The sequence below is a fragment of the Pristiophorus japonicus genome, unplaced genomic scaffold (assembly GCF_044704955.1).
Source record: "Pristiophorus japonicus isolate sPriJap1 unplaced genomic scaffold, sPriJap1.hap1 HAP1_SCAFFOLD_966, whole genome shotgun sequence".
NCBI lineage: Eukaryota > Metazoa > Chordata > Chondrichthyes > Pristiophoridae > Pristiophorus > Pristiophorus japonicus.
The window spans coordinates 881-25060 of NW_027254895.1; the positions used below are offsets into that span (position 1 = coordinate 881).

Sequence of the window (24180 nt, forward strand, 5' to 3'; positions counted from 1 at the left end):
TGTCATGAAATCACTGGGGTACAGTACTGGTGGTTGCAGGTCTACCACTGTATAACACTGGGGTACAGGTCTGTCACTAACTCTGGGGTACAGTACTGGTGTGTACAGGTCTGTCACTGTATACCACTGGGGTACAGTACTGGTGGGTACAGGTCTGTCACTGTACAACACTGGGGTACAGTACTGGTGGGTACAGGTCTGTCACTGTACAACACTGGGCTACAGTACTGGTGGGTACAGGTCTGTCATGAAATCACTGAGGTACAGTACTGGTGGGTGCAGGTCTACCACTGTATAACACTGGGGTACAGGTCTGTCACTAACTCTGGGGTACAGTACTGGTGTGTACAGGTCTGTCATTGTATAACACTGGGGTACAGTACTGGTGTGTACAGGTCTGTCACTGTATAACACTGGGGTACAGTCCTGGTGTATATAGCAGCCTGTAATGTGTGTGTGTTTCTCTCTACTGGTACTGCCTGAGATGCTGTTTTTCCACCTTTCTCTTTTTATTTCAGATTTCCATCATTTTGCATCCTGTTGACCATTGTGCTGATAATAGGTGCCCAGTGGTTGAGTGGTGAAATGCATACAGAGTGATACAGACAAGGTAACCATTGCAACGCAACCTGCAGTGTGCCCAGTCTGGAGCTCAGTGTTTTATTGTTTCATGTGGATTGTGAGCCTTTGATTGCTCTCTTTCAATCGGTGAAGGCTGTGAGATGTCTAACCTCAACTGGAAACCTTTTGTCTATGGTGGCCTGGCTTCTGTCACTGCTGAGTTTGGTAAGTGTGTGCGTTATGTATCTGGCGTTCTCTCCCTACCTCCCCCCATGTTTCCATCTGCTCACTGACCATTGTCTTTGGGTGAGATCTGAGACAGTGAGTGTTGTCGAAATCTCGACCTCCGAAAAGAATGACTCCGACACTTACAGCTCCGGCAGAAGTTTCTTTAATTCGCTTGCTAGCAAGGGGTAGGTCACACTCAGTCAAGGGCTAAGTGAACACCTCCGAAATGTTACAGCTTCACAAGATATTTATACAGTAAAACCCAAGTTATGGCCTCTCCCTGTGTATTGCTCTGTCTCACAGTCAGTGAATACAGATAAAGAGTTAATTACTATATCCTGGTCCTGACATGGTATCCAGATATTTCCTTTTGTCAGGGTTATCAGTTGGCCAGCCGGCCATTACTCCATGAGTCATAGGTAATGGGCTATCACCTGTCTTGTATTGTGTCAGGATAGTTCAATTTCCTGGTCAGTTTATCTGTTTGCATCAAATGGTTGAGGTCTCTGCAAGAGATAATGGCTAGAAGATAAGGGTGGGGTGACATGGAACTCCTGTAGTGTAGACAATAGGAAAGCACCATGGGGGGTTACTTGTCTCAGCATGACTTGTCTCCTAGCTGTCTGATGGCCATCAGCCATCTCAAACCAGGTTTAGCTGTTTATGCAAGCTGACTGCTAAAATGCAGAAAGTTCTGGAAGGGCCAGGACTCCATTTTGATATATATATATTGCAAAGGGCACACAAATACCGTATGGTATCAGCTTAGATAAAAATACATTTCCACAGTGTGTGCAGCATCGGCAGAGCGGACGCTAATCCTGCCTTCACTGACTGACTGCCCATATAAACAGGTCCGGCAAACATTCACCACACGGACTGTGGGACATTCACCACACGGACTGTGGGACATTCACCACACGGACTGTGGGACATTCACCACACGGATTGTGGGACATTCACCACACGGACTGTGGGACATTCACCACACGGACTGTGAGACATTCACCACACGGACTGTGGGACATTCACCACACGGACTGTGGGACATTCACCACACGGACTGTGGGACATTCACCACACGGACTGTGGGACATTCACCACACGGACTGTGGGACATTCACCACACGGACAGTGGGACATTCACCACACGGACTGTGAGACATTCACCACACGGACTGTGGGACATTCACCACACGGACTGTGGGACATTCACCACACGGACTGTGGGACATTCACCACACGGACTGTGCGACATTCACCACACGGACTGTGCGACATTCACCACACGGACAGTGGGACATTCACCACACGGACTGTGAGACATTCGCCACACGGACTGTGGGACATTCACCACACGGACTGTGGGACATTCACCACACGGACTGTGGGACATTCACCACACGGACTGTGGGACATTCACCACACGGACTGTGGGACATTCACCACACGGACTGTGAGACATTCACCACACGGACTGTGGGACATTCACCACACGGACTGTGGGACATTCACCACACGGACTGTGGGACATTCACCACACGGACTGTGGGACATTCACCACACGGACTGTGAGACATTCACCACACGGACTGTGGGACATTCACCACACGGACTGTGGGACATTCACCACACGGACTGTGGGACATTCACCACACGGACTGTGGGACATTCACCACACGGACTGTGAGACATTCACCACACGGACTGAGAGACATTCACCACACGGACTGAGAGACATTCACCACACGGACTGAGAGACATTCACCACACGGACTGAGAGACATTCACCACACGGACTGTGGGACATTCACCACACGGACTGTGGGACATTCACCACACGGACTGTGGGACATTCACCACACGGACTGTGCGACATTCACCACACGGACTGTGGGACATTCACCACACGGACTGTGAGACATTCACCACACGGACTGTGAGACATTCACCACACGGACTGTGGGACATTCACCAAACGGACTGTGGGACATTCACCACACGGACTGTGGGACATTCACCACACGGACTGTGGGACATTCACCACACGGACTGTGGGACATTCACCACACGGACTGTGGGACATTCACCACACGGACTGTGGGACATTCACCACACGGACTGGGACATTCACCACACGGACTGTGGGACATTCACCACACGGACTGAGAGACATTCACCACACGGACTGTGAGACATTCACCACACGGACAGTGGGACATTCACCACACGGACTGTGGGACATTCACCACACGGACTGTGGGACATTCACCACACGGACTGTGGGACATTCACCACACGGACTGTGAGACATTCACCACACGGACAGTGAGACATTCACCACACGGACTGTGGGACATTCACCACACGGACTGTGGGACATTCACCACACGGACTGGGAAACATAAGGAAATAAGAAATAGGAGCAGGAGTCGGCCATTCGGCCCCTCGAGCCTCCTCCGCCAATTAATAAGATCAAGGCTGTTCTGATCATGGACTCAGCTCCACTTCCCTGCCCGCTCCCCATAACACTTTATTCCCTTATCACTTCAATATTTCTATCTCTGCCTTAAATATATTCAATGACCCAGCCTCCACAGCTCTCTGAGGCAGAGAATTCCACAGATTTACAACCCTCTGCGAAGAAATTCCTCCTCATCTTAGTTTTAAATGGGCGGCCCCTTATTCTGAGACTTTATCCACTTGTTGTAGTTTCCTATGAGTGGAAATATCCTCTCTGCATCGACCTTGTCAAGCCCCCTCAGTATCTTATATGTTTCAATAAGATCACCTCTCATTCTTCTGAATGCCAATGAGTAGAAGCCCCACCTACTCAACCTATCTTCATAAGTCAACCCCCTCATCTCCTTAATCAACCTAGTGAACCTTCTTTGAACAGCCTCCAATGCAAGTATATCCTTCCTGAAATACGGAGACCAAAACTGTACGCAGTATTCCAGGTGTGGCCTCACCAATACCCTGTACAGTTGTAGCAGTACTTCTCTGCTTTTATACTCTATCCCCTTTGCAATAAAGGCCAACATTCCATTTGCCTTCCTGATTACTTGCTGTACCTGCATACTAACTTTTTGTGTTTCATGCACAAGGACCCCCAGGTCCCTCTGTACTGCAGCACTTCGCAATTTTTCTTCATTTAAATTATAATTTGCTTTTCTTGTCTGCCAAAGTGAATAATCTCTCATTTTCTCACATTATACTCTCATCTGCCAATTTTTGCCCACTCACTTAGCCTGTCTATAATCCCTTTGCAGATTTTTTGTGTCTTCCTCACAATTTGCTTTTCCTCCCATCTTTGTATCATCAGCAAACTTGGCTACATTGCACTTGGTCCCTTCATCCAAGTCAAGATTGTAACTAGTTGAGGCCCCAGCACTGATCCCTGTGGCACCCCACTAGTTACTGTTTGCCAACCGGAAAATGACGCATTTATCCCGACTCTTTTTTTCTGTTAGTTAGCCAATCCGCTATACATGCTAATATATTACCTCCAATCCTGTGAGCTTTTATCTTGTGCAGTAACCTTTTATGTGGCACCTTATCAAATGCCTTCTGGAAATCCAAATACACCACATCCACTGGTTCCCCTTTATCCACCCTGCTCGTTACATCCTCAAAGAACTCTCGCAAATTTGTCAAACATGATTTCCCTTTCATAAAACCATGCTGTCTGCTTGATTGAATTTTGCTTTTCCAAATGTCCTGCTACTGGTTCCTTAATAATGGACTCCAGCATTTTCCCAACGACCGATGTTAGGCTAACTGGTCTATAGTTTCCTGCTTTTTGTCTGCCTCCTTTTTTAAATAAAGGCGTTACATTTGCGGTTTTCCAATCCGCTGGGACCGTCCCAGAATCCAGGAAATTTGGGTAGATTACAACCAATGCATCCGATCTCTCCGCAGTCACTTCTTTTAAGACCCTAGGGTGCAGGCCATCAGGTCCAGGGGACTTGTCCACCCTCCTTATAGCCCCTTGATTATCCACTATTGGGATGTTTTTAGTGTCTTCTGCCCACGGACTGTGGGAAACATTCACCGCACGATCTGTGGGGCGCAACAGAGTGAGGAGGTAAGTGTTGGCATGAACGCAAAACTACTCGGGAAGTTTGCGGGTGTTGGTGGATTCGCCGCACCTGGTCAGTAACCTCTTAGTGCCCTGTTACCGCCGCCCACAGACGCTAACAGGAGGTGCAAAGCAGCCGAATTTCTCTGACTGTGCCTCTGCTCCCACTTGGGCTCCACCGACACTGTCATTCGGGCTCACACTGATGCGATTTTTGTCATAAAGATGCACTGTTTTAAATTTGGGGTCTGCAATAGATAATCTGAGAGTTTCAGTATCAGCAGTTACCCTGTAAAAGGAGGTGGTACCTCCCATGATCGGGGTTATACTTTTATTGCCTGCATTTGCCCTAAAGACTCAGGTGACGGACTAAAAGGACTCGAGTGAGATGAAGCCAAGTGCAAAGCAAAAAATAGATTTATTTTTCATGAACCATCCTCCATTGGTAAAGCTCGTGTTATCTTTCACATCACTCCTCACAACATTAAAGAAGCCACTTATGCTCCTGATAGCTTCAGTTTATTAGCTATTGTTGAACTGACTGCTGCTGAGTGATCCATAGTCTCGCTTCTATTTCAGTATTATTGCAGATTAATGGTCTTCTCCCATATGGCGAGAGAGAGCCAAAACAACATCTCTGTCCCTCCTCCTCATTAAAAGCTGTCAATCAAAACTGACCCCTCCCCCCTTGGTGTGGCTGCCATAATCTGATCAGCTGGGCTGCCAATGAATAAGACTCGTTCTACATTACAGGTGTGAATATCTCTCGCCAAGCACCCATCATTATCTCAGACTGATGAAGATAACCATTTTAATGGCCACGCCATTTCCTTTTGGGAAAGCCCATCACATTTAGTTTAGTTGCAGATTGGCTCAGCAGCTGTGTGGTCAGAAACGCGTACCCTGTATATCAAGAAACAAATAACTTATGCCAGAATTCTCTGTTAGGTCAACTAGGTACGACCTCAAAAGGTGATGCATGCCCTTTATGCAGAGTTCCTTGAGGTTGACAGACTCGCGGAAATGGAGCTGTGACATTTGTACTTCTCTTGATGCCCTTTTTACTTTAGTTCCATAAATTCAGAAACAATCTGTGCTGTGCAGCTTTATTCTGAGAAATAGTCACACTGCTGACTGAAATAGCAGCACAGGTCAGCATGGACATGCCTGCAGACACAAGCATTTTCACTTGGTCACAAGATACAGTTGTAGTTCATTAACCTTAAAATGCACTGCATTACAGCAGAAGAATGTGTGGACAGGTTAGCTCCCCACACCCCTCCACCCCCTCTCTCGACTTGTCCATTGACCCTGTTTTTACTGTGCTTCACTGCATTGCCCTGCCAACATTTCCCACAGCTGTATTAGCCCTTGGCGGGACATGGTAGCTCTGGCCCACTGATTTTTAACTTGTGTGTCTTGTGGTTTGAACATGTTCCTCCAGTGAGCAGTTTGCCCTGGATTCGTTGTGTCAAATTTCAGCTGGTCCACTGCAAGACTCTGCAAAATGCCTGGTCCAACAATGTTCAGCTTGTAGTATGTGAGACGGAGTGGCCCTATATGTTGTAGCTGCAGGCAGGGCTCCCATGCACCTCATCATCTTTCTTGGCAGAATGAGTTTATTTTAGCAGTAATAATCTGTTTTTTCCTTCACCGTAGGCACTTTTCCAATCGACCTCACAAAAACCCGCCTGCAAGTCCAGGGTCAGATTATTGACTCTCAGTACAAGGAGATTAAGTACAGAGGAATGTTCCATGCCTTACTCAGAATATGTAAAGAAGAAGGATTGAGGGCTCTTTATTCTGGGTAAGTGAAACCCACACCTTATATCAAATGGGATTGAGAGATTGTATCGAAGAGACACATGCATGGTTTTAGCCGGCCTTGCAGCGCTGCAGGTTAAAGGGAACATTGATAATAAGTAGGGAGTGTTTTACTGTGTAAGACACAGTCTATTATATAATAAGTAGGTAGGATTTTACCATGTAGCTCGGTCTGTTATATAATAGGTAGGATTTTAACCATGTCACTTGGTCTGTTATATAATAAGTATGGAGTGTGATACTGTATAACACACACTGACTCCATCTGGAGTGAGTGAGTTCAGTTTTGGGCCCCGCCCCGAGGAAGGATTTACTGACCTGATGGGTGCACGCAGATTTACCAGACTGATCTGGGGCTAAAAGGGTTAAATTACGAGGACAGATTGCTGAAACTTGTTTTGTATTGCCTTGAGTTTAGAACATTAAGGAGTGATCTAATCGATGTGTTTAAAATGATAATAGAATTCGACAGGATTGATGTGGAAAAACTACTTCCTCTGGTGGCAGAGTCCCAGAACAAAGGAGTGCAGTAACCTTATATAAGGTTATAAAAGGGGTCACCGGATATAAAAGGGGTCAGAGGGTCTAGTAAGGAGGAGGAACTGAGCGAAATCCTTATTAGTCGGGAAATTGATGGGATTGAAGGCCGATAAATCCCCAGGGCATGATGGACTGCATCCCAGAGTACTTAAGGAGGTGGCCTTGGAAATAGAGGATGCATTGACAGTCATTTTCCAACATTCCATTGACTCTGGATCAGTTCCTATGGAGTGGAGGGTAGCCAATGTAACCCCACTTTTTAAAAAAGGAGGGAGAGAGAAAACGGAATTATAGACCGGTCAGCCTGACATCAGTAGTGGGTAAAATGATGGAATCAATTATTAAGGATGTCATAGCAGCGCATTTGGAAAGAGGTGACATGATAGGTCCAAGTCAGCATGGATTTGTGAAAGGAAAATCATGCTTGACAAATCTTCTGGAATTTTTTGAGGATGTTTCCAGTAGAGTGGACAAGGGAGAACCAGTTGATGTGGTATATTTGGACTTTCAGAAGGCTTTCGACAAGGTCCCACACAAGAGATTAATGTGCAAAGTTAAAGCACATGGGATTGGGGGTAGTGTGCTGACATGGATTGAGAACTGGTTGTCAGTCAGGAAGCAAAGAGTAGGAGTAAATGGGTACTTTTCAGAATGGCAGGCAGTGACTAGTGGGGTACTGCAAGGTTCTGTGCTGGGGCCTCAGCTGTTTACACTGTACATTCATGATTTAGACGAGGGGATTAAATGTAGTATCTCCAAATTTGCGGATGACACTAAGTTGGGTGGCAGAATGAGCTGCGAGGAGGATGCTATGAGGCTGCAGAGTGACTTGGATAGGTTAGGTGAGTGGGCAAATGCATGGCAGATGAAGTACAATGTGGATAAATGTGAGGTTATCCACTTTGGTGGTAAAAACAGAGAGACAGACTATTATCTGAATGGTGACAGATTAGGAAAAGGAGAGGTGCAACGAGACCTGGGTGTCATGGTACATCAGTCATTGAAGGTTGGCATGCAGGTACAGCAGGCGGTTAAGAAAGCAAATGGCATGTTGGCCTTCATAGCGAGGGGATTTGAGTACAGGGAGGTGTTGCTACAGTTGTACAGGGCCTTGGTGAGGCCACACCTGGAGTATTGTGTACAGTTTTGGTCTCCTAACTTGAGGAAGGACATTCTTCCTATTGAGGGAGTGCAGCGAAGGTTCACCAGACTGATTCCCAGTATGGTGGGACTGACCTATCAAGCAAGACTGGATCAACTGGGCTTGTATTCACTGGAGTTCCGAAGAATGAGAGGGGACCTCATAGAAACGTTTAAAATTCTGACGGGTTTAGACAGGTTGAATGCAGGAAGAATGTTCCCGAGGTTGGGGAAGTCCAGAACCAGCGGTCACAGTCTAAGGATAAGGGGTAAGCCATTTAGGACTGAGATGAGGAAAAACTTCTTCACTCAGCGAGTTGTTAACCTGTGGAATTCCCTGCCGTAGAGAGCTGTTGATGCCAGTTCATTGGATATATTCAAGAGGGAGTTAGATATGGTCCTTCGGGCTAAAGGGATCAAGGGGTATGGAGAGAAAGCGGGAAAGGGATACTGAGGGAATGATCAGCCATGATCTTATTGAATAGTGGTGCAGGCCTGAAGGGCTGAATGGCCTACTCCTACACCTATTTTCTATGTTTCTATCTCAGTCCTAAATGGCTTACCCCTTATCCTTAGACTGTGTCCCCTGGTTCTGGACTTCCCCAACATCGGGAACATTCTTCCTGCATCTAACCTGTCCAGTCCTAGGTTGAAAGAAAATGGAGGAGCTCCTGCATCTGACGGGATTCTTGGTTCTTGATAGTGTGGATATATCTGACGGGAATGAAGAAACTAAAAGCTGTGGTAAAAAGCACCCCTCTCCTGACCTTGGATGGAGAGAGAAGGTCATTGTTGTAGCAGCTGTAGACGGTTGCACAGAGGCAGTGCTGTAGTGTTGCCATGAGTGCAGAAATGGCCTAGAGTGCGGGACATGGGCTGGGGCATAATGACTGCTTGATTTGGGTGTACAGGCTGGTCTAGAACAATACCTTTATCTCCCGATACAGAATAAGCCCAGCTCTGTTGCGGCAGGCATCCTACGGCACCATCAAGATCGGAACTTACCAAAGTTTGAAACGTTTGTTTGTAAGCCGTCCCGAAGGTTAGTTTCATTTCAGGTGAACATTTGTTGATTATTTTTCAAATCGTTGTGTCCACTGGAACTTGGCAATATCACACCTTCCCCACTGTGTTCTGGGGCAGCTGGGCTTATTGCAACTCTTGGTGTGGTTCTCCTAGAATGTGATTCTCCCATCACAAACGTAGAACCTTTGCACAAGACCAAATCACCTGGCCCTTGCTGCTGCCGCTTTTGGGCATGGCCCCCCTAACTGATTTTGCCCAGTCCAGCTATCAATGATCGACACCGCAGGAAGTCATTTGGAACTGCAATCAATTTTATGTGCATTCAGACAGAAAAATGTTATCATTCACAGAGATAATTCACTCTGATCTTTTAAAAGAACTGGAGATGTTCACACTCACTGGTAGAAAATATTACCAGTGAGTGTGAACAGCAATGAAATGACATTGGTATTTTAGCAAATGTCTGGCCCTCGGTCCCCAGGAGGCTGCGTCTGGCCCTCGGTCCCCAGGAGGCTGCGTCTGGCCCTCGGTCCCCGGGAGGCTGCGTCTGGCCCTCGGTCCCCGGGAGGCTGCGTCTGGCCCTCGGTCCCCGGGAGGCTGCGTCTGGCCCTCGGTCCCCAGGAGGCTGCGTCTGGCCCTCGGTCCCCGGGAGGCTGCGTCTGGCCCTCGGTCCCCAGGAGGCTGCGTCTGGCCCTCGGTCCCCGGGAGGCTGCGTCTGGCCCTCGGTCCCCGGGAGGCTGCGTCTGGCCCTCGGTCCCCGGGAGGCTGCGTCTGGCCCTCGGTCCCCGGGAGGCTGCGTCTGGCCCTCGGTCCCCGGGAGGCTGCGTCTGGCCCTCGGTCCCCGGGAGGCTGCGTCTGGCCCTCGGTCCCCGGGAGGCTGCGTCTGGCCCTCGGTCCCCGGGAGGCTGCGTCTGGCCCTCGGTCCCCGGGAGGCTGCGTCTGGCCCTCGGTCCCCGGGAGGCTGCGTCTGGCCCGAAGTCATAGAAACAGAAAATAGGTGCAGGAGTAGGGCATTCGGCCCTTCGAGCCTGCACCACCATTCAATAAGATCATGGCTGATCACTCCCTGAGTACCCCTTTCCTGCTTTCTCTCCATACCTCTTGATCCCTTTAGGCTTAAGGGCCAGATCTAACTCCCTCTTGAATATATCCAATGAACTGGCATCAACAACTCTCTGCGGTCGGGAATTCCATAGGTTCACCACTCTCTGGGTGAAGAAGTTTCTCCTCATCTCAGTCCTAAATGGCTTACCCCTTATCCTTGGTCTGTGTTCCCTGGTTCTGGACTTCCCCAACATCGGGAACATGCTTCCTGCATCTAACCTGTCCAGTCCCGTCAGAATTTTAGATGTTTCTATGAGATCCCCTCTCATTCTTCTAAACTCCAGTGAATACAGGCACAGTCAAATCAGTCTCTCCTCATGTCAGTCCTGCCATCCCAGGAATCAGTCTGGTGAACCTTCGCTGCACTCCCTCAATAGCAAGAACGTCCTTCCTCAGATTAGGAGACCAAAACTGAACACAATATTCCAGGTGAGGCCTCACCAAGGCTCTGTACAGCTGCATTAAGACCTCCCTGCTCCTATACTCAAATCCCCTATCTCTGAAGGCCAACATACCATTTGCCGCCTTCACCGCCTGCTGTACCTGCATGCCAACTTTCAATGACTGATATACCATGACATCCAGGTCTCGTTGTACCTCCCCTTTTCCTAATCTGCCATTCAGATAATATTCTGCCTCGTGTTTTTGCCCCCAAAGTGGATAACCTCACATTTATCCACATTATACTGCATCTGCCATGCATTTGCCCATTCACCTAACCTGTCCAAGTCACCCTGCAGCCTCTTAGCATCCTCCTCACAGCTCACACCGCCACCCAGCTTAGTGTCATCTGCAAACTTGGAGATATTATACTCAATTCCTTCATCGAAATCATTGATGTATATTGCAAATAGCTGGGGTCACAGCACTGAGCCCTGCGGCACCCCACTAGTCACTGCCTGCCATTCTGAAAAGGACCCGTTAATCTCGACTCTCTGCTTCCTGTCTGCCAACCAGTTCTCTATCCACGTCAGTACATTACCCCTAATACCATGTGCTTTAATTTTGCACACCAATCTCTTGTGTGGGACCTTGTCAAAAACCTTTTGAAATTCCAAATGCACCACATCCACTGGTTCTCCCCTGTCCACTCTACTAGTTACATCCTCAAAAAATTCCAGAAGATTTGTCAAGCATGATTTCCCTTTCATAAATCCATGCTGACTTGGACTGATCCTGTCACTGCTTTCCAAATGTGCTGCTATTTCATCTTTAATAATTGATTCCACCGTTTTCCACACTGCTGATGTCAGGCTAACTGGTCTACAGTTACCCGTTTTCTCTCTCCCTCCTTTTTTAAAAAGTGGTGTTATATTAGCTACCTTCCAGTCCAAAGGAACTGATCCAGAATCGATCGACTGTTGGAAAATGATCACCAATGCATCCACTATTTGTAGGACCACTTCCTTAAGTACTCTGGGATGCCGACTCTCAGGCCCCGGGGTTTTATCGGCCTTCAATCCCATTAATTTCCCTATCACAATTTCCCGCCTAATAGGGATTTCCTTTAGTTCCCCCTTCTCACTAGACCCTCGGTCCCCTAGTATTTCCGGAAGGTTATTTGTGTCTTCCTTCATGAAGACAGAACCAAAGTATTTGTTCAACTGCTCCGCCATTTCTTTGTTCCCCTTTATAAATTCACCTGAATCTGACTGCAAGGGACCTACGTTTGTCTTCACTAATCTTTTTCTCTTCACATAGCTCTCGAAGCTTTTGCAGTCAGTTTTTATGTTCCCAGCAAGCTTCCTTTCATACTCTATATTCCCCCCATCGAATTAAACCCTTTGTCCTCCTCTGTTGAATTCTAAATTTCTCCCAGTCCTCAGGTTTGTTGCTTTTTCTGGCCAATGTATATGCCTCTTTCTTGGATTGAACACTATCCCTAATTTCCCTTGTTAGTCACGGTTGAGCCACCTTCCCCGTTTTATTTTTACTCCAGACAGGGATGTACAATTGTTGAAGTTCATCCATGTGATCTTTAAATGTTTGCCATTGCCTATCCACCGTCAACCCTTTAAGTATCATTCGCCAGTCTGTTCTAGCCAATTTACACCTCATACCATCTAACTTACCTTTCCTTAAGTTCAGGATCCGAGTTTTTGAATTAACTGTGTCACACTCCGTCTTAATAAAGAATTCTCCCATATTATGGTCACTCTTCCCCAAGGGGCCTCGCACAACAAGATTGCTAATTAGTCCTTGCTCATTACACATCACCCAGTCTCGGATGGCCAGCCCTCGAGTTGGTTCCCCGACAGATTGGTCCAGAAAACCATCCCTAATACACTTCAGGAAATTCTCCTCCACCGCCCTCGGTCCCCGGGAGTCTCCGTCTGGCCCTCGGTCCCCGGGAGTCTCCGTCTGGCTCTCGGTCCCCGGGAGTCTCCGTCTGGCCCTCGGTCCCCGGGAGTCTCCGTCTGGCCCTCGGTCCCCGGGAGTCTCCGTCTGGCCCTCGGTCCCCGGGAGTCTCCGTCTGGCCCTCGGTCCCCGGGAGTCTCCGTCTGGCCCTCGGTCCCCGGGAGTCTCCGTCTGGCCCTCGGTCCCCGGGAGTCTCCGTCTGGCCCTCGGTCCCCGGGAGTCTCCGTCTGGCCCTCGGTCCCCGGGAGTCTCCGTCTGGCCCTCGGTCCCCGGGAGTCTCCGTCTGGCCCTCGGTCCCCGGGAGTCTCCGTCTGGCCCTCGGTCCCCGGGAGTCTCCGTCTGGCCCTCGGTCCCCGGGAGTCTCCGTCTGGCCCTCGGTCCCCGGGAGTCTCCGTCTGGCCCTCGGTCCCCGGGAGTCTCCGTCTGGCCCTCGGTCCCCGGGAGTCTCCGTCTGGCCCTCGGTCCCCGGGAGTCTCCGTCTGGCCCTCGGTCCCCGGGAGTCTCCGTCTGGCCCTCGGTCCCCGGGTGTCTCCGTCTGGCCCTCGGTCCCCGGGTGTCTCCGTCTGGCCCTCGGTCCCCGGGTGTCTCCGTCTGGCCCTCGGTCCCCGGGTGTCTCCGTCTGGCCCTCGGTCCCCGGGTGTCTCCGTCTGGCCCTCGGTCCCCGGGTGTCTCCGTCTGGCCCTCGGTCCTCGGGAGCCTCCGTCTGGCCCTCGGTCCCCGGGAGCCTCCGTCTGGCCCTCGGTCCCCGGGAGCCTCCGTCTGGCCCTCGGTCCCCGGGAGCCTCCGTCTGGCCCTCGGTCCCCGGGAGCCTCCGTCTGGCCCTCGGTCCCCGGGAGCCTCCGTCTGGCCCTCGGTCCCCGGGAGTCTCCGTCTGGCCCTCGGTCCCCGGGAGTCTCCGTCTGGCCCTCGGTCCCCGGGAGTCTCCGTCTGGCCCTCGGTCCCCGGGAGTCTCCGTCTGGCCCTCGGTCCCCGGGAGTCTCCGTCTGGCCCTCGGTCCCCGGGAGTCTCCGTCTGGCCCTCGGTCCCCGGGAGTCTCCGTCTGGCCCTCGGTCCCCGGGAGTCTCCGTCTGGCCCTCGGTCCCCGGGAGTCTCCGTCTGGCCCTCGGTCCCCGGGAGTCTCCGTCTGGCCCTCGGTCCCCGGGAGTCTCCGTCTGGCCCTCGGTCCCCGGGAGTCTCCGTCTGGCCCTCGGTCCCCGGGTGTCTCCGTCTGGCCCTCGGTCCCCGGGTGTCTCCGTCTGGCCCTCGGTCCCCGGGTGTCTCCGTCTGGCCCTCGGTCCCCGGGTGTCTCCGTCTGGCCCTCGGTCCCCGGGTGTCTCCGTCTGGCCCTCGGTCCCCGGGTGTCTCCGTCTGGCCCTCGGTCCCCGGGTGTCTCCGTCTGGCCCTCGGTCCCCGGGAGCCTCCGTCTGGCCCTCGGTCCCCGGGAGCCTCCGTCTGGCCCTCGGTCCCCGGGAGCCTCCGTCTGGCCCTCGGTCCCCGGGAGCCTCCGTCTGGCCCTCGGTCCCCGGGAGCCTCCGTCTGGCCCTCGGTCCCCGGGAGCCTCCGTCTGGCCCTCGGTCCCCGGGAGCCTCCGTCTGGCCCTCGGTCCCCGGGAGCCTCCGTCTGGCCCTCGGTCCCCGGGAGCCTCCGTCTGGCCCTCGGTCCCCGGTAACATTGGGCTTCTCTTCAATTTTCTAATAGTTGTGCCTTGATGTGTCTGTTAACTCCAATGAAAACGGCTGGATTGTTATTAAAACCCAACTGGTTCACTAATCTCCTTCAGGAAAGGAACCTGCTGTCCTTCGCCGCTGCGGTCTGCATGTGACCCCAGTCCCATATTAATGGTTGGTACTTATTGCCCTCAGCTGGGTTAGCTGGTGTTTGGTATGAAATTGTTCAAAGATCTTTACTTCTGAAATGCCTGTTTATACATGACCTTGAATTTGTTCATGTTACTTCTGTCAGATGTGCCCATGGCCTGGCTTTCCACTCACACAAATTATTTTGAATTTACAGATGAAACGCTCTTTGTAAATGTGTTGTGTGGGATTCTTGCTGGAGTAGTTTCGTCCTCGATTGCCAACCCTACAGATGTTCTAAAGGTATGGTGAATAACTTTCGGAAGTACAGTGCTCTCCTTTTAACACACACCTGTTGGAAGCCAAGGAGTTGTGGGTCGAAGGAAGCCTGAAATGTGCTTTTATACCCCCACAAAGGCCCCTCGGCACCCATCGCCCCGGCCCCTCGGCACCCATCGCCCCGGCCCCTCGGCACCCATCGCCACGGCCCCTCGGCACCCATCGCCCCGGCCCCTCGGCACCCGGCCCCTCGGCACCCATCGCCCCGGCCCCTCGGCACCCATCGCCCCGGCCCCTCGGCACCCGGCCCCTCGGCACCCATCGCCCCGGCCCCTCGGCACCCATCGCCCCGGCCCCTCGGCACCCATCGCCCCGGCCCCTCGGCACCCATCGCCCCGGCCCCTCGGCACCCATCGCCCCGGCCCCTCGGCACCCATCGCCCCGGCCCCTCGGCACCCATCGCCCCGGCCCCTCGGCACCCATCGCCCCGGCCCCTCGGCACCCATCGCCCCGGCCCCTCGGCACCCATCGCCCCGGCCCCTCGGCACCCATCGCCCCGGCCCCTCGGCACCCATCGCCCCGGCCCCTCGGCACCCATCGCCCCGGCCCCTCGGCACCCATCGCCCCGGCCCCTCGGCACCCATCGCCCCGGCCCCTCGGCACCCATCGCCCCGGCCCCTCGGCACCCATCGCCCCGGCCCCTCGGCACCCATCGCCCCGGCCCCTCGGCACCCGGCCCCTCGGCACCCATCGCCCCGGCCCCTCGGCACCCATCGCCCCGGCCCCTGTCTATCGCATAGGGCAGTTTCAATTTCCCCTTCCACTACAAAGGACAACCATGCGGCACCCATCGCCCCGGCCCCTCGGCACCCATCGCCCCGGCCCCTCGGCACCCATCGCCCCGGCCCCTCGGCACCCATCGCCCCGGCCTCTCGGCACCCATCGCCCCGGCCTCTCGGCACCCATCGCCCCGGCTTCTCGGCACCCATCGCCCCGGCCCCTCGGCACCCATCGCCCCGGCCCCTCGGCACCCATCGCCCCGGCCCCTCGGCACCCATCGCCCCGGCCCCTCGGCACCCATCGCCCCGGCCCCTCGGCACCCATCGCCCCGGCCCCTCGGCACCCATCGCCCCGGCCTCTCGGCACCCGGCCCCTCGGCACCCATCGCCCCGGCCCCTCGGCACCCGGCCCCTCGGCACCCATCGCCCCGGCCCCTCGGCACCCATCGCCCCGGCCCCTCGGCACCCGGCCCCTCGGCACCCATCGCCCCGGCCCCTCGGCACCCATCGCCCCGGCCCCTCGGCACCCATCGCCCCGGCCCCTCGGCACCCATCGCCCCGGCCCCTCGGCACCCGGCCCCTCGGCACCCATCGCCCCGGCCCCTCGGCACCCATCGCCCCGGCCCCTGTCTATCGCATAGGGCAGTTTCAATTTCCCCTTCCACTACAAAGGACAACCATGCTCCCCAGCAAAAACAACTTGCATTTATATAGCACCTTTGACAACAGGTTGAGCAGGGCGAGGAGGGATAGTTTACCACTGTCAGTCACATAGGATGTCACCATTTCAGTGCTATGGCAGTGGCATGAATGGTGAGGTTCAAATTTAGAATTGTGGGAAAGATGGGCAGGGATTTCGGGGGGGCGACAGCATGTTCAAGGACTTTGGAGAGAAAAGGGAGATGGGGTGATAGTTTGCAAGGATGGAGGGGTCGAGGGTTGGTTTTTGAGGAGAGGGGTGATGATGGCACATTTGAAGGAGAAGGGGACAGTACCTGAAGAGAGAGGTACTGAGGTGAATGATCAGCCATGATCTTATTGAATGATGGTACAGGCTCGAAGGGCCGAATGGCCTACTCCTGCTCCTAGTTTCTCTGTTTCTAGACCAGCTAACAGTATCAGCTAGTATGGGAGCCAGGAAGGGAAGTTGGGTCGGCAGCAGTTTGGTGGGAATAGAGTCGAGGGAGCAGGACGTGGCTCTCATGGACAGGATGAGCTCGGAGAGGGCATGAGGGGAGATCGGAGAGAAACTAGAGAAAGATTGAAGTTCAGGGCTAAGGCAGGGGGAACCTGAGAGGAGGTTTGGCTCAGTTGGCTCGGAGATGGGAGGGAAGCGGCAGAGGTAGCTGAACGGATTATAAGAACATAAGAAATAGGAGCGGGAGTCGGCCATTTGGTCCCTCGAGCCTGCTCCGCCATTTAAGAAGACTGTCGTGGAGAAAAGAAGCAGTGGTTATCTTTGCATTGCAGAATGAACCTGAAATAGTGAGCAATTGTGGCCAAGGAGAGCAGAACCATATCGATCAGTTTTAATTTCACTCCTGCCACTCGCCAATCAAGGGAGTCCATGCTTCCATTATCCACCAATCAGGAGCATCCTTGCTCCCATTATCCACCAATCAGGAGTGTTCATGCTCCCATTATCCACCAATCAGTAACATAAGAACATAAGAATTAGGAACAGGAGTAGGCCATCTAGCCCCTCGAGCCTGTTCTGCCATTCAACAAGATCATGGCTGATCTGGCCGTGGACTCAGCTCCACTTACCCGCCCGCTCCCCATAACCCTTAATTCCCTTATTGGTTAAAAATCTATCTATCTGTGATCTGAATACATTCAATGAGCTAGCCTCAACTGCTTCCTTGGGCAGAGAATTCCACAGATTCACAACCCTCTGGGAGAAGAAATTCCTTCTCAACTCGGTTTTAAATTGGCTCCCCGTATTTTGAGGCTGTGCCCCCTAATTCTAGTCTCCCTGACCAGTGGAAACAACCTCTCTGCCTCTATCTTGTCTATCCCTTTCATTTTTTTAAATGTTTCTATAAGATCACCCCTCATCCTTCTGAATTCCAACGAGTAAAGACCCAGTCTTCTCAATCTATCATCATAAGGTAACCCCCTCATCTCCGGAATCAGCCGAGTGAATCGTCTCTGTACCCCCTCCAAAGCTAGGATATCCTTCCTTAAGTAAGGTGACCAAAACTGCACGCAGTACTCCAGGTGCGGCCTCACCAATACCCTGTACAGTTGCAGTAGGACCTCCCTGCTTTTGTACTCCATCCCTCTCGCAATGAAGGCCAACATTCCATTCGCCTTCCTGATTACCTGCTGCACCTGCAAACTAACTTTTTGGGCTAAAAGAGTTTCATGCACGATTGGATGGTTTAGTGAGGTCCTCGGATCGGCCCCGCCGGAGTCGGCAACGGCCCTGGCGGAGCGCCGAGAAGACGATCAAACTTGACTATCTAGAGGAAGTAAAAGTCGTAACAAGGTTTCCGTAGGTGAACCTGCAGAAGGATCATTATCGGCCGGGGGCCCGCACGTGGCGGCCCGTCACACCCGTTTTACACTTCAGCCTGAGGCGTGGAGGCCAGCAGGAGTGCTTCCCGGGATGCTGCAGGCCCGGAGCCTTGGTCGACCGTGTCCGGCGCCTCTTGCGCGGACGAGAGGTTCGTTCCGAAAAAAAAGCACAACGAAGAACCGAACTCGCACGAACAGGCAAACGTCGCACCCAACCGGCTCGGCCCGCATGCCAAACGAGCGAGATGTGGGTCAGCAGATGAGAGTCGTGTTACAGAGAGAGAGAGAGCGAGAAGAGAGTTGAACGTTCGTGCACACAGAAGACGTTTCGGTCGGCTTGAGACAGGAACGGCCCTGGCATGCTTGGTCTTTTCGGTCAGCTGGTCTGCGGTTGCATGACGGGCAGAGCAAGGTAGAGGTGTCCTGGCTTTTGATACAAATGCCTCGCCCTCGTCTTTCTGCTGCCTACTGCCGCTCCACACCGCACGACCCCCGCTGTTCGTTGGTCCTGTGTGACCTTGGCCTGCGGCCCTTCTTTCGACTTCCGTCTCGTCCAGTCTTGTGCGTGTGGCTGTCTCTCCCTCTCTCTCTCTCTCTCTCCCTCGCCATTGCTCCCGCTGTTTTCCCCGCACCGCACACTGCTCGTCCGGACCGGCAATGGACTTGCCACCGTCTTGCAACATTACACCGCAGTCGAACTGAAGGGAGCTTCTGCGGGCTCGAATGTTGCCTGGCGGCTCGTCGTCGGGACCTCGGCGAACGGCCACTGTGAGCTCCGCAGGGACCTAACCGGTGATGCAGGCCCGGCTTTCTTTCCCCACGCGGTGACACTTTGGTCGCACTAGTCACTCTCCCTTTCCTGGTACAGGGTACCTAAACGCTCCCCCTCCGGCTCCCGCGAGCTGGTGCTGTCTGGGGGCGGCGGTTTAAAGACTCGAGTGTCTGTTGGTCGGTTGTCGAGACGTGTTGCTGTTGTTGCCAGCTTGCAAGTCAACGTTCGAGAGAATGTACCTGCCACCCCGCGGTCGTCTGCACCCCACAGCGGGGTGTGTCCTGCGTCGGCTTGTACGCCACTCAGTTCGTTTTTTTGCCTGCTTCTTCAGCTTCTCTAAAAGAGTTTCATGCACAAGGACCCCCAGGTCCCTCTGCACCGCAGCATGTTGTAATTTCTCCCCATTCAAATAATAATCCCTTTTGCTGTTTTTTTTCCCCCAAGGTGGATGACCTCACACTTTCCGACATTGTATTCCATCTGCCAAACCTTCGCCCATTCGCTTAACCTATTCAAATCTCTTTGCAGCCTCTCTGTGTCCTCTGCACAACCCGCTTTCCCACGAATCTTCGTGTCATCTGCAAATTTTATTACACTACACTCTGTCCCCTCTTCCAGGTCATCTATGTATATTGTAAACAGTTGTGGTCCCAACACCGATCCCTGTGGCATGCCACTAACCACCGATTTCCAACCCGAAAAGGACCCATTTATCCTGACTCTCTGCTTTCTGTTAGCCAGCCAATTCTCGATCCATGCTAATACATTTCCTCTGACTCCATGTCCCTTTATCTTCTGCAGTAATCTTTTGTGTGGCACCTTATCGAATGCGTTTTGGAAATCTAAATACACCACATCCACTGGTACACCTCTATCCACCATGCTCGTTATATCCTCAAAGAATTCCAGTAAATTAGTTAAACATAATTTCCCCTTCATGAATCCATGTTGCGTCTGCTTGATTGCACTATTCCTATCTAGATGTCCCGCTATTTCTTCCTTAATGATAGCTTCAAGCATTTTCCCCACTACAGATGTTTATCTAACCGGCCTATAGTTACCGGCCTATAGGAGCGTCCATGCTTCCATTATCCAACAATCAGAGGCATCCATGCTCCATTATCCACCAGATAGTGTGTCCTTGATTTTTTTTCCCCCTCCCGAACTGAATAATTCTCGCACCTGGGGAGATGGTTCTACACTGAATCTTTTGAGATGAGAAGTATTTTATAGAGATTGAAACAGTGAGAAGGAGATAGATGAGCAAATTATCAACACATTTCAAAGGCGTGTAACAGAAATAGCATAGTAATATTAAACTTTTACTCCCCTAACATAGACTGGGAAAAATATAGTGGTAAGGGTAGGGAAGCAGAGGAATTTCTGATATGTGTACGCAAGTGTCAGCCAGTGGCTTAGCACACTCGCTTCTGAGTCAGAAAGTCGTGGGTTCAAGTCCCATTGAGCACATAAATCCAGGCTGACACTCCAGTGCAGTGCTGAGGGAGTGATGCACTATCGGAGGGGCAGTGCTGAGGGAGTGCTGCACTGTCAGAGGGGCAGTACTGAGGGAGTGCTGCACTGTCGGAGGGGCAGTGCTGAGGGTGTGCTGTGCTGTCGGAGGGGCAGTACTGATGGAGTGCTGCACTGTTGGAGGGTGCCGTCTTTTGGATGAGACGTTTAAACCGAGGCTCCGTCTACCCTCTCAGATGGATGTAAAAGATCCCATGGCACTATTTCGAAGAGCCTGCACCATCATTCAATAAGATCATGGCTGATCATTCACCTCAGTACCCCTTTCCTGCTTTCTCTCCATACCCCTTGATCCCTTTAGCCGTAAGGACCATATCTAACTCCCTCTTGAATATATCCAATGAACTGGCATCAATAACTCTCTGCGGCAGGGAATTCCACAGGTTAACAACTCTCTGAGTGAAGAAGTTTCTCCTCCTCTCAGTCCTAAATGGCCTACCCCTTATCCTAAGATTTTGTGTCTCCTGGTTCTGGACTTCCCCAACATCGGGAACATTCTTCCCACATCTAACCTGTCCAGTCCTGTCAGAATCTTATACGTTTCTATGAGATCCCCTCTCATCCTTCTAAACGCCAGTGAATAAAGGCCCAGTTGATCCAGTCTCTCCTTATATATCAGTCCAGCCATTCCAAGAATCAGTCTGGTGAACCTTCGCTGCACTCCTTCAATAGCAAGAACGTCTTTCCTCAGATTAGGAGACCAAAACTGAACACACTATTCCAGGTGAGGCCTCACCAAGGCCCTGTACAACTGCAGTAAGACCTCCCTGCTCCTATACTCAAATTCCCTAGCTATGAAGGCCAACATACCATTTGCCGCCTTCACCGCCTGCTGCACTTGCATGCCAGGGGAGTTATCCCCTGTGTCCTGGGCCAATATGTATCCCTCAAGCAACAGATTATCTGGTCATTATCACGTTACTGTTTTTGGGATCTTGCTGTGCAAAAATTGGCTGCCGTGTTTCCCACATTACAACAGTGACTACACTCCAAAAGTACTTCATTGGCTGTGAAGCGCTTTGAGACGTCCCTTGGCGGTGAAAGGCGCTATATAAATGCAAGTCTTTTCTTTTCAAGAACTTTCTCAATCAGCATGTTTCCATTCTAACAAGGAAGGAAGCTGTGCTGGATGTGGTTCTGGGAAATTATGTAGGGCAAGTGGAGGGTGTTACAGTAGGAAATCAGCCAGTTACTAGTGACCACAACATCATTTGGTTTAAAATAATTATGGAATGAGACCAGACAAGAGGTAAAAATGCTCAACGGGGAAGCGTTTGTTTCTGCATGGTCAGCACAGAGCGGCTTTAAACGCAGTTACTTAAACAGTGTCTTTTATTTGGGAATTTGGAAAGAGTGGGAATTGGGAGAAGAGGGGGAAGGAGTTGCTGCTTTTTGCCTACATGACTTGTAGTGCTTTGTAGATATTTAATTTCATTACTCATACCTTAATCTAGATCATTAAGTTGTCAAAAAAGAAAACTGTAAACTAAATTACTTTTTAAAAATTCGTGACGAGATGTGGGCATCGCTGGCAAGGCCGGCATTTATTGCCCATCCCTATTTGCCCTCGAGAAGGTGGTGGTGAGCCGTCGCCTTGAACCGCTGCAGTCCGTGTGGTGAAGGTGCTCCCACAGTGCTGTTAGGGAGGGAGTTCCAGGATTTTGACCCAGCGATATTAAAGGAACGGCCGATATATTTCCAAGTCAGGATGGTGTGTGACTCGAAGGGGACCGTGGAGGTGATGGTGTTCCCATGCGCCTGCTGCCCTTGTCCTTCTAGGTGGTACAGGTCGTGGGTTTGGGAGGTGCTGTCGAAGAAGCACACTGCAGCCACGGTGTGCCGGTGGTGGAGGGTGTGAATGTTGAAGGTGGTGGATGGAGTGCTTTGTCCTGGATGGTGTCGAGCTTCTTGAGTTTTGTTGGAGCTGCACCCATCCAGGCAAGTGGAGAGTATTCCATCACACTCCTGACTTGTGCCTTGTAGATGGTGGAAAGGCTTTTGGGGAGTCATGAGGTGAGTCACTCGCCACAGAATACCCAGCCTCTGACCTGCTCTTGTTGCCACAGTATTTATGTGGCTGATCCAGTTAAGTTTCTGGTCAATGGTGACCCCCAGGATGTTAATGGTGGGGGATTCAGCGATGGTAATGCTGTTGAATGTCAAGGGGCGGTGGTTAGACTCTCACTTGTTGGAGATTGTCACTGCCTGGCACTTGTCTGGCGCGAATGTTACTTGCCACTTATCAGCCCAAGCCTGAATATCCAGGTCTTGCTGCATGCGGGCATGGACTGTTTCATTATCTGAGGAGTTGCGAATGGCACTGAACACTGTGCAGTCATCAGCGAACATCCCCACTTCTGACCTTATGATGGAGGGAAGGTCATTGGTGAAGCAGCTGAAGATGTTTGGGCCTAGGACACTGCCCTGAGGAACTCCTGCAGCGATGTCCTGGGGCTGGGATTATTGCCCTCCAACAACCACAATCACCTTCCTTTGTGCTCGGTATGACTCCAGCCAGTGGAGGAGAGTTTTGCTCCTGATTCCTATTGACTTCAGTTTTACTCGGGCTCCTTGGTGTCACACTCGGTCAAATGCTGCCTTGATGTCAAGGGCAGTCACTCTCACCTCACCTCTGGAATTCAGCTCTTTTGTCCATGTCTGGACCAAGACTGTAATGTGGACTGGAGCCGAGTGATCCTGGCAGAACCCAAACGGAGCATCGGTGAGCAGGTCATTGGTGAATAAGTGCCGCTTGATCGCATTGTCGACAACACCTTCCGTCACTTTGTTGATGATTGAGAGCAGACTGATGGGGCGATAATTGGGTGGATTGGATTTGTCCTGCTTTTTGTGGACAGGACATACCTGGGCAGTTTTCCACATTGTCGGATAGATGCCAGTGTTGTAGCTGTACTGGAACAGCTCGGCTAGAGGCGCGGTTAGTTCTGGAGCACAAGTCTTCAGCATAACAGCCGGGATGTTGTCGGGGCCCAGAGCCTTTGCTGTATCCAGTGCGCTCGGCCATTTCTTGATATCACGTGGAGTGAATCAAATTGGTTGTAGACTGGCTTCTGTGATGGTGGCTTCAGGAGGAGGCTGATATGGATCATCCACTCGACACTTCTGGCTGAAAATGGTTGCAAACGCTTCAGCCTTGTCTTTTGCACTTGTGTGCTGGTATCCGCCATCATTGAGGATGGGGATGTTCATGTAGCCTCCTCCTCCCGTTAGTTGTTTAATTGTCCACCACCATTCACGATTGGATGTGGCAGGACTGCAGAGCTTTGATCTGATCCGTTGATTGTGGGATCCCTTAGCTTTGTTTATAGCAAGCTGCTTCTGTTGCTTAGCATACATGTAGTCCTGTGTTACAGGTTCCACGTTGGTACCTCATGTTTAGGGACGCCTGGTGTTGCTCCCGATATGGTCTTCGGCATTCCTCATTGAACCAGGGTTGGTCCCCTGGTTTGATGGTACAGATAGAGTAAGGAACATGCAGCCCAGGTGGTGTGCCACAACTGCAGCATGTGGGAGTTTGTGGAGAGCATTGTGATCCCGGACAGCCACGTTTGAAGTAATTGCCTGCAGCTTGAGGAACATCAGCTCAGAGTTGTTGAGCTGGAGTCGGAGGTGCAGATATTACCTCATCAGGTACCTGAG

General features: G+C 51.9%; 1 protein-coding gene across 3 annotated transcripts in view; it reads left to right on the top strand.

Annotated features, from left to right (window-relative positions):
- The first annotated feature begins 406 nt into the window (after positions 1–406).
- slc25a14 (solute carrier family 25 member 14) overlaps positions 407–24180 on the top strand; it is a 45209-nt gene continuing 21435 nt past the window's right edge. The window contains exons 1-4 of one of the 3 annotated variants that reach the window (XM_070874768.1): positions 407–786; positions 6530–6677; positions 9322–9416; positions 14855–14940. In XM_070874768.1, the coding sequence (XP_070730869.1) occupies positions 723–786; positions 6530–6677; positions 9322–9416; positions 14855–14940 (393 nt within the window). In that variant the 5' untranslated portion in view covers positions 407–722. The remainder of the gene's footprint in view (positions 787–6529; positions 6678–9321; positions 9417–14854; positions 14941–24180) is intronic. The other 2 variants (XM_070874770.1, XM_070874769.1) reach the window with 2 other exon arrangements.